Below are 10,690 nucleotides of genomic sequence, written 5' to 3' on the forward strand. Positions count from 1 at the left end.
GCGCATCGACGTGTGCAGGGATCCCAGCCGCGGGGCAGTTTTCTCTACCCATTTTGTTTGTCTTTCTTTTCACTAAACTGCAGGTCGCCCTTTTTACAAGTCTCTGTAGCTGGTTGGCAACCAGTGACCTTTACTAATCCCTTTCCTCTCAAGTGCGCTCTTCGCTTCTTGCTGGGCAGCTTTGATGGATTGTTCGGGTGACATTGTGCGAAATTCACATCTTTCTCTGAAGTCCGCCGTGAAGTTTCGTCTCTCTCTATCGCGACCGTGTGCGCTCCCGTCCCCTCTTCGTTGTGTGACAACGCTCAAGGCCGCCCGGAGTCACCCCGAGCGGCGGGGTGGCGGATAATCTGCTCCTCCATAGGGTGGCATTGCCCGAAGGCTGGGCGGGAAGTATCCCAAGCCAATGCTGCCCCCAGCACCCCTCCCTAAAAGCCAACAGCAGCGCCAGCACCGCCGCGGGGCGGGATCCCGGCCCTCGGGTCCGCACGGAGAGACACCGAACGGCGGAGCGAGTGCACGGAGAGGCACCCCCCGCGCCTTCAGTGCTCTTTCCGCTGAGCGTTATTTGCAGCATATGTTTCACACATCCATTTCTCTTTCAGCCCATTCTTCTCTGCTCTGGCTGCTAACACGGTTATATTCACCTTGAAATTTCCTCTGCTATTTTCCAATTAAAAGCTTAATAGCCCTGGAAACGGAGTTCATGTGGTGCAGTTTACCGTAGCCCCTTCTCCTGAAAAGCTTTCTGCTGGGATCCCATTATGTGCTTGAATAAACCTTTTCTACAAACAGAAATGGGAATCGGGGCTGTCAGGTGTTGGGTTACAATAGACTTCCATGCGGGGGACGTCTCGCTTGCATAAATACAAACCCGGCCCTGTGCGGAGATGTTATCAAATACGGGGATACGGAAAATATTCTCATCAAATACGAGAAAAGGTTTACGGCACTGTACCAAATTTCAACCTCCGCGCCAGGCGCGCAGACAAGCGACAGGGGGTTCCGGCCACGAGCGGAGCACCTCCGGCGTATCGCACCCCCCAGCTCCCCACCCTCACCCCCCAGGACAGTGGAGTCTTCCCCTCCACCCCCGCAGCTCCGATTTGGGGCGAGCGATTCGAGGGCGCCGCGCGCCGCGTGTTGCCCTATGAAGATGCGTTTGTTCGGTCTGCGGAGAGGGCACCGCCCGTATGTTTTTCTACCAGTGAAGGGCTGAAGACGCGCGGGTGCTCGCGGGAGGCTGCGGGCCCCCTGGGTGCGGTGCGGACAGCGGTGCGGGGAGAACCGTTCCAGCAGCGGGCGGCTCTCCGTGCCCGTCCCGGCGCTCCCCTCGGGCAGAGCGCACGGTGCGTTCCTGCTCGTCCTCCTCACACCCAAAGTACGGCTCCCGGATCTTGACCCAAAACTACAGCAGTAGTTATAGGACAGAGTGATAAATGGAACACGGCGTGAGTGGCTTTATGGCAGCACGCGCGCCGCTCTCTATTCTCGCTCTTCGTTCTGTTTCGCAAGTTTTTAACCTGATTTTCTAATTAAGCACTCTCGTTAGATGGTGCGATTCGCTCAGGAGTTACGAGGAAGGGGTACCGGGGCTCTCAGAGATTTGAAGGCAGCAAAACGGACTCTCGTCGGGGCCGCAGCCGCTGCTCCGGGCGTAGACAGGCGCTGCCGGCCGGCATCGGAGCTCCCGCAGGAAAAGTCCTGCGGGGAATCGCCGTGCTGGGAATCGTCAGTGTTCCCATATTTCCGTTCTCTCGCATATTACACTTGGGATTTTAACTAAACTCCCTCTGACATATCCCTGTTTCAGCGAAAAACCTTTCCACGTTCTCCCTCTCTCTCCCCAACGCGGCACTGAACACAGCAGAGGCTTCGGTCAGCGGCCGCGCCCCGCGATGCCCGCCTCGCACCGCAACCGCAATCTGCAATCCCCGCAGCCGCCCCGTGGAACTGCAGAAATAGACCCGCGCAGCTCTGGGGCGCGGCGAGTCCCGGCCCCCTCTGCCCTGACCTTCCAAACTTTGAGAAAACTTTGGTCACACGTCCCCGCTTCCTCCCCCCCCTCCGCTCTCTCCTGCTTCTGCGTGTTGGGGGACGTGGGTGGCACAAACCCCCGTCTGCCCCGAGCGGGGACGCGCCCCTTAGGCAAAGGGTGGGCTGAGGGGACCCCTCCATCCTTTCCTTCTTTCCTCCCTCTCTCCTCCCTCCCCTCCCTGCCCCTGGCCGCAGGTGGGTGGTGGAGGGGGGCGGGCGGGGCCGGAGGCGGGCGGAGGGGGCCGAGCGGCGGGCGCTGGGCTCGGCGGGGCGGCGCGGGCAGCGGCAGTGGCGCTTCGGCCGGCGGCAGCTCTCTGCCCGACGGTGTCACCGCGGCGGGCGGCGGCTTCCCCCGCCGGTCCGGGGAGCGCCGAGCAGCCCGCCCCTGCTGCGCCCTTCTCCATCCCGGAACCGCCGGGCTCCTCCCGCGGGCATGAACGGCTACGGCTCCCCGTACCTCTACATGGGCGGCCCCGTGTCGCAGCCGCCGCGGGCGCCGCTGCAGCGGACGCCTAAATGCGCCCGGTGCCGCAACCACGGCGTGCTGTCCTGGCTGAAGGGCCACAAGCGCTACTGCCGCTTCAAAGACTGCACCTGCGAGAAGTGCATCCTCATCATCGAGCGGCAGCGGGTGATGGCCGCGCAGGTGGCCCTGCGCCGGCAACAGGCCAACGAGAGCCTGGAGAGCCTCCTCCCGGACTCGCTGCGCTCCCTCCCGGGGCCGCCGGGCAGCGCCGAGCCCTCCGCCGCCCCTCCGGGGCCGCCGCCCTGCGCCGGGCCGCAGCGGGCTCCTGCTGAGCTGGCAGCCGCCGCCGCGCTGCGCTGGGCCACCGAGCCGCCCCCCGCGCTGCTGGGGCCGCTCCCCAAGGCAGGTGAGGCCGCGGCGGGTTCGCGAGGCTCCGGGAAGAGGGGAAGGGGCGCGCGATCCCCTCGCCCCGACGGCGCGTCCGGGTGGGAGGGGAGGGAAGGCCTGGCCGCCTCCTCTTGCCCGGCAGGAGCGTTTTGTAGTTATTGGACGCCTGAACAGAGCCCGGCTCTGATTAGCCCTAAACAGAGTGTTGGGCCCGGTGCGAGTCTCGGCTCTGCTCCCGGTCCATCTCTGCGTCTATCCTCCACGGCCGTGTAGCGAGAAAACGGGGATGGGAACAGTCGCTTTGTGTGGGGTGCGGGCCGAGAAGAGGGAGGGATGCACCGCCCGCAGGGAGGGCGAGCAGAGGCTGCTGTTCGGGGCTCCCCCGTGGTAACAGCCTTCAGCGGCCCCTAAGGAACGCGACCTTCGGTAACACGCTTCTCAACTAGGTGAGCTGCCTTCCCTTTCCCCGGCCGATGCCAGAAAATCCGCCAGGATGGCGAGGTGCGGTGTGAGCCTTCTCCGCAGATGATTGCAACTACGCGTCACGCCTCTGCTTCCTGCGCCCTGCCCCGGGAGCTGCGCAGGGTATCCTGCCCAGGGCTCGGGGGCGACACGGGTCTGCGCGCACGGCCGGGGCTGCTCTGTGGGCACGGCTCAGTCCGTCTCTTTGTCCCTCTCAGGTCGCAGCCCTCCTGCGGGCAGTGTGCGGGCAGCCGACCCTCGACTGCTTCCCCTGGCCGGGAAATGGGGTTCCCCCACCCCAGATTTTCTCCCTGCCGCAGCTCCCCGGCGGTGTGGAGCCTCTCGGCCCCAGGTGTGTTTTGCAGCACGGGGTCACCGGGAAAAAAAATAAAAAATGCGTCTTGGCCCTCGCCAGAAAGTGAAACAAATGCACTTCGCCAGCAGGATATAAATCTGGCGGGCAGGAGCACTATTGACTTGCATGCCCCAACTTTTCTTCCCCCTGATGTATGAACTTCCCAGCTTAAAAGATTACAGTAATCACGGGAGGACAGTGTAAATCGAATCTGATAGCAATAACTTTTGGGGAAGGTCAGGCCCAAGTGAAATGTTACCGAGCAACAGGCGGTTTGTGTGCAAAATACAATCAGAGCGTATTGATGAGGAATTCTTCCTTGCCAGCCAGTCAGCACTTTCTGCCAACAGCTCTGCGAGCGAAGGGACCGAGCGGGTCTCCATCCATCAGCCCCAGGGCGGGGGAAAGGAAACTTGGGGCGAGCTGGAAGATCGTGCTGTGAATAAAGGAAACGGTGCGAGAGAGGAGAACATTATCTCCTCCAGGGCTCTTTTGTCGCCCTGCGCCGTTAAGCAGATGGCTGTGCGCTGTTCCGAGCACTGAGAGGTTTTCCTGCTCACTACTTGCGCTAAAATTGCGGTCTGAATGGAGGATGCAGTTACTTGCTCCCCCGGTTTCAGACACCGGTCTCCAGGAAGGTCCCCGGTGCGCGATGGGATCGGACCCGTTTGCTTTAAGCAGAGTTTTCCTGCCGGAACGGGTCGTGTGCGGTGGGACCACCGCAAAGTTCTGCTCTAAGCCAGTGAATAACCCACAGACGGCTCCCGTCGCATCTGCAGCATCGAGACGCTCCTTCTCTGGACGCTGTGCTCACGTATCTCTGTCTCACAGGGTGTGATACGGCAGCAGTAAGTCACCAAGGCCAGCAGTTAATAGAACTGTGCTGAGTCTCCTGCTGGTTTCAGAGCAACCTCTTCGGTCAGAGCAGCTCTTTGGGGGCAGCAGCTCCCAGGAAGCACCCGAGGTGGGAGACGGAAGAAGGTCTGTGCTGACAGGCTTTTTTTTTTTTTTTTTTTTTTTTTTTTTGTAGAAACAGAATCAAAAAACGACACCTGCCCAAACGGCTACAGAAATCTGACCCGCAAATGTTTAGCCACTAAAAAAGATCCAACAACAAAACGACCCCGAATGAGAACTCCACATCTTGTATTTTTTAGGACAGCTTTCTTGCTTTCTGGTATTTCTGGTATGAGTCCGTGCTGACAGCAGAGGCAGGGAAAATAGCAGGTGTGTTCGTGGTCAGGGAAAATCCGTGCTGCAGAGAGAGATAGGGCTGTCATCTCGAGCAGAGAGCAGAGCCATTGCACAGCGGCTCAGCAGTGGGAATATCAAGGGAGCAAACGTGGGACCTAAAGCAGGAGAGCAGGCTTTCCTGAGATGCATTAATCTGCATAGAGCAGCTTCCCCCTCTCTCCGCGGTACTTTGCTTTGCGTTGTTTGCTTTACGAAGTTTGCCTCATCATCCTTAATGTGTAAATATGCAGGGAAAAATTGGGGTATGCATTGCTGCAGATTCCCAGCAGCTCAGTTGATTAACTCACATTTATTAGCCTACAGTGAACGCAGGCACGGTTCTCCCTTTGCAACGCTCCGTGTGTTCCAGCGGCAGGTCGGGCTGTGTGTCTGCACGACTGACGTTTGCTGAATGTTTTTCCCATCGTTGACATTAATGGGAAGACGATTTCCTCTGAGGAGGCAAAGTGAATGCGTGGAGAGAGGCAATTGGAAATAGAAGCTGCTTTAAAAACAAAACAAAACAAACAAAATCACCACCACCAGCAACAAAACGGAACATAAAAACTGGCCGTGCCCTCTGAAAGCCCCAGCATCGTCTCGCCGCGCGGAGAGAACTTTGAGTTGAGTGCAGTTTGGCTTTATTTCTAAGCACAAAGTAAATATTTTTAACCTGAGAATATAGATATTCAGGTTTAACACGTGCTAGCGACATTTCCATAGTTCTGTGCCCACGTAAAGGCGTCTCTCATGTATCTCCCCACACCTCTGCTTATTTAACGATCACTGTTTTCTGCCCTTTTTAAAAGAAAAGCCCCATCCCGGCGGCTCCGGCCGTCCCCTCCCCGGGCAGCGGGCAGCCCCCCGATCTCTGATGGCTCTGATGGCATTTCGTTTAAATGGCCCAAATCTCTTTTCCCGGGCGTGACTCTCAGCGAGCAGCGATGCGGTGCGGTGCTGTACGACGGGCCGTCCCGCAGCGATGCTGGGGGCGAGGATTTTTGCACGGGCTGTGCGGAGGGCACCGGCTGCGGGAGGAGAGTTTTTCAGAACTGGTTTTTCAGAATGCCAGTTCTCATCAGGATACCTTTAAACACACTGAAAACGAAGGTGAGCAAGAAAGATCTTGAAAATAATCATTAACTCGATGATCAGGCGCGTTTCCCATTAGGGAGAGCAAATCTTACACCATTTTATTGTTATCGTTTTATTCTTATTATTTATATATTTTTTAGCTCCCCTTGACACTTGTTATCAGTCGATCATTTGCAAAGCACGGTAGCTCTGACCTAAGTACGTGCATGTGGTCCGCAGGTACCTCAGCACAATCTATCTATGTGGAAATTAGGACGCTTAAATGCCGCTCCGTCTCTGGCACGACAGGGACAGAGGCAATTAGTTGTCCTCGGGCTGCCCGCGAATGTGTAAATTGCCCTTTCATTCAGACGTGAATTATTCTTTACATGCCTTCTCTGGTAATAAATGTGTGGCTATGAAGGTGTGGGGGGATTAAGAAGGAAAGGTAGCATGATCCTCCTGTTTTGTTTTGTTTTATTTTCCTTTATTTTTCATGTAAAAGCTACACCAAGTTCTTAGCATTCTCTCGAAAGGATAATGTTACCGGTTTGTTTGCTTTCTGCATTCCCCTCGGATGCTAAAGCAAGACTAAAGCAGAGTGCATAAAAAAGTTCATATGCACGTTGCCTCACACAGTATACCTGCTTCTCTATTAGCACTGGACGGAGAGCATAACCAGCTGAAAAACGGGTACCCAGCACAAGTCGTGCACCTCAGAGAGAAGGGCGGATCCTCAGAAGGGCACCTCAGCTCTGCTCCCACTCTCATCCTCTGCTGCCCGAGCCAGCAGCACCTGCGGCTCTATAGGATGGCTATCGCTCCTGCCTCGAGCAGAGAACAGCCCTTTGCCTTGCTGACTGCCTGCTCTGCTCTGCCAGGAGGCGATAGTTTACAGCAGAGGAATGTAGCTCCCGTTCTGGAGAGCATGGTGACTTCCTGCTCAGCTTACTCAGACCTTGACTCGTTTCTCAGAGTGAGAAAGTGGGTAAATTGCACCACAAATGTACTGTCCATTCCCAGAGTGAGACAGTGAGGCAGACCTGCAGGAGGCGAGCAGCAAGGATCTCCCATTTACATGCCTTTAGTTCCCTCTCAGTCTGGTAGGGGTGACTGTGAGCACATTTTGGAAGCCTTTGCTTTTTTTGTGGCGTATCTAGTTGCACTGATCACTGTGAGCTTGGGAAACCAGGCAAGTACTTCCACTGGTTTCTGCAGACTGTCTTTCACGTTTGTGCATTCAAAAGCAATGCTGTGTGAACACAGCCTCTGTCTGCATCAGCTTGCAGAGTGTCCCCCTCCCCAGGTGACAAGCAGTTTGTCAGGAAGTCAACACTGCACTGCATGAGGGAGGTCAGCAGAACAGCGTCCTTGGACAAGTGACTGCGAATAATCTCAAGCAAATACATTGCCCCCTTTGCACATACACTGGGAAAGCAATTAATCTTTTTATCTTCTTTCTGACTAGCAGTTTTATTCCAAAGGTTTCCATTCTCTGGCTAGGCTTTACTCATGTGATCAGAGAATGGGGCATTCCCTTTTTGTGTGTCCCTCCGGCAACAGCAAGGTCCAAGGGTTTGTGCTCAGCCATGTGCTCAGCTCTTGCTCTTCTTAGCTTCACACATGAAAGGCAAGGTAGGTACCTGAAACAACTGCTGAGGGAGGTTGCTGAGCACCCAGTCTTAGAAATATTTAAAGCCCAGCTGAGCGGGGGCTAAAACAATTTGCTCCAAATTTTAGGTTGGTCCTGCTCTGAGCAGGAAGTTGGACCAGATGCCTTCAAGTGGTCCTTTCAGATTTTTTTTTTTCTTTCTAAATTTTGTGTTCTAATCAATGAAGGCATCAGCTGTGATCAGGTTCAGAAGAGAGACCTGTGGTTCTTGCTGGGGAAGGAACTGATTTCTGCAGAACCAGAACTGGAATATATTGATTTATATGAAAAGCTCTTAAACCCTGAGCCAGCAGATGTGTTGCAGTGATTCTACCAATACTGTTGCGCTCGCAGAGGAAATTTTGGTCTTCCAAGATCTCTCTGAATATCTTCATCTCACAAGTGAGGAATCACAGAGAGAAAGTGCTCAAGTTCCTCTGAGAGAACTTGTACTTGTGTGGCTCATTGCTGTCTTGTAACTAGTGAAGAAGGATAAAAGGATTGGTGTTGCACATTTGATACAGGAGAAAAAATCATACTGCTTCTTTTCTTATATGTGGAAGGGTGAGACAGATAACTGTAAAGAAGCATAAAATGCCTAGATCATGTCACATTACTCTTTTGTAGTTTTGTTCTCATGTGATGTTGCAAAGAGAATTTAATTTTAGCAGAAAAATGCTTTTTTTTCCCTAGGAGCCTGCTCTGTTCCCTGTAAGAAGAGTCTATCCTCAGGTGTCCATAAAGCCATTTGGACTCAGCTTTTGTTGACTTCTCTGCCTTCCTTTGCAGACATCAGCGAGGAGCGGTTGGGCGATGCCAGTGGAACAGACAATGCTGAGACCTACAGTGACAAAGACACAGACCAAAGGAGCTCCCCAGACATGACTAAAGCCAAAACCTGCTTCACTCCTGAAAGCCCAGAAATTGTATCAGTGGATGAGGTTGGTTATGCAGTGCAGAAAAATGGTGGGAGCACAGAGAGCCGTCCAGAGAGCCCCAAGTACCATGCAGAGCAGAACCACCTCCTGATAGAAGGTCCTTCTGGGACAGTTTCTTTACCTTTTAGCTTGAAGGCCAACAGACCTCCACTGGAAGTGCTGAAAAAGATCTTCCCTAACCAGAAGCCGACCGTGCTGGAGTTGATCCTGAAGGGATGTGGTGGTGACCTGGTGAGCGCTGTTGAGGTTCTCCTGTCCAGTCGGTCTTCAGTGGCCAGCGGGGAGAGAACTTCTGCAGAGTCAGATGGTCTAGTTCTGCCTTCCAGCGGGCACATTTTTGAACACACGCTGAGTTCCTATCCTATTTCCTCTTCCAAGTGGTCTGTGGGCTCGGCCTTCAGGGTCCCCGACACGCTGAGGTTCTCTGCCGATTCCAGCAATGTTGTGCCCAATCCTCTGGCCGTACCTTTGCAGCACCCATTCCCTCAGCCACCTCGCTACCCGCTGATGCTGAGGAACACTTTGGCAAGAAACCAGTCCAGTCCTTTCCTGCCTAATGACGTCACCCTGTGGAACACCATGACGCTGCAGCAGCAGTACCAGCTGCGGTCCCAGTACGTCAGTCCTTTCTCTAGCAACTCGGCCAGCGTCTTCCGAAGCTCTCCTGTCCTTCCTTCTCGCTCATCGGAAGATCCTAGGATCTCAATCCCTGATGATGGATGTCCTATTGTGTCTAAGCAACCTCTTTACACAGAAGATGAGTATGATGAAAGGTCTGATTCTTCAGACTCGAGAATACTCAACACATCTTCATAGAATGACTTTTGGCATACGATAAGTAAGTGATATTTGCAGTGCAGCTGAACTACTGGGCCTGAAGAGGAGAGACATATACTCTACGAAACCCTTGCAATTGTATTAAAAGATGACTTTGCTTGGTATTGTACTATAGCAATAAAGACATAACTTATTGAATTTCTTGCACTTCATTGGATAATGCCAAATAGCAATACTCTGGCTTTAGCTCTGAGTGTGTACTACAAAGGAAGACTTTACAGCCATCGGTTACGGGACTCTGGAAGATTCGTAGCGGAAACAGAAGCTCAAGGTCTACTTTGTTCCTTAACTCAGACAACTGGGGATATTAAACTAGAATACTTGAATGCTGTTTTATAAGAGAGAACTCCTCAGGACATAAGAAATCAAACATAAGTAGTTCAATTGCAGATGGACTAAAACAAGGACCAGTCATCATCTTTGCATTGAAAGGAAAGGCAGAAGAATTATGCACATGGAACTAGCATGAACTGCTTCTGTACTGTTTGAGCTTGGACACTTTTTAGAGAAATAATCTTACGAGTTATTCTTTTCCCATGGCTAGGTCGAAACGTGTAATGTCAGTGTAAAACCAATTACAGCTGTGAATTGCATGAAGTGTGTTGTGAAATGAACACAAGATTAAACATTGTCAGGTTAATGTAGCATGCTAAGGACTCTAGAAAAATAAACTAAGATGATGATCTTGGTTTATGTCATTTATATTGGGCAAATAGCATTTCTGAGGATAGAGAGTTGATTAATTGCCAGCTGGGGTAACAATGTCTAGCTCCAGCAATAGCAGTCAAAGGAAATCTATTTTTCCCAGTCCAGGTTCTGCCCTCATGCCTCGTAGCTTAAAACTGAGACTCAGCAAATGTTATCATGAGGGAAGCTTAGGTCCTTGGATATGTGCTACAAACACTTCCAAGTTCAGGAGAGTAAAGCTACAGTCACAGTAATCAGAAAAACAAACAAACAAACAAACAACAACAACAAAAAAAAACCAACAAAAACAAAACAAAACAAAATTGGCTCTCCTGACCCTTCAGAAGCATCTTTTTCCCTATGCTATAGAAACAGAAATAGGAGATAGGATGTAATAGCAGCCCTTTCTTTAAAAAAATGTTGAGTTAAATGGCAACTTTCCTGCATCTGGAAAAGTAATGACTTGAACAATTTATTGCATGTTTGCATGCATGAATTCCCCTTTTATCTTACCTACACTACAGTGTCAGAATAACACCACAAATTGCTTCTGGTAACGAATG

General features: G+C 52.6%; 1 protein-coding gene across 1 annotated transcript; it reads left to right on the forward strand.

The window, feature by feature from the left end:
- Positions 1-2,470: 2,470 nt before the first annotated feature.
- Positions 2,471-9,419, forward strand: DMRT3 (doublesex and mab-3 related transcription factor 3). Its single transcript, XM_042892462.1, has 2 exons — positions 2,471-2,909; positions 8,455-9,419. The coding sequence occupies exons 1-2, from the start codon at positions 2,471-2,473 to the stop codon at positions 9,417-9,419; spliced, it is 1,404 nt and encodes a 467-aa protein (XP_042748396.1).
- The last annotated feature ends 1,271 nt before the right edge of the window (positions 9,420-10,690 follow it).

The sequence above is a fragment of the Lagopus leucura genome, unplaced genomic scaffold (genome assembly GCF_019238085.1).
Source record: "Lagopus leucura isolate 7727_CA_CO unplaced genomic scaffold, USGS_WTPT01 27-122_obj-0_obj, whole genome shotgun sequence".
Classification (NCBI taxonomy): domain Eukaryota; kingdom Metazoa; phylum Chordata; class Aves; order Galliformes; family Phasianidae; genus Lagopus; species Lagopus leucura.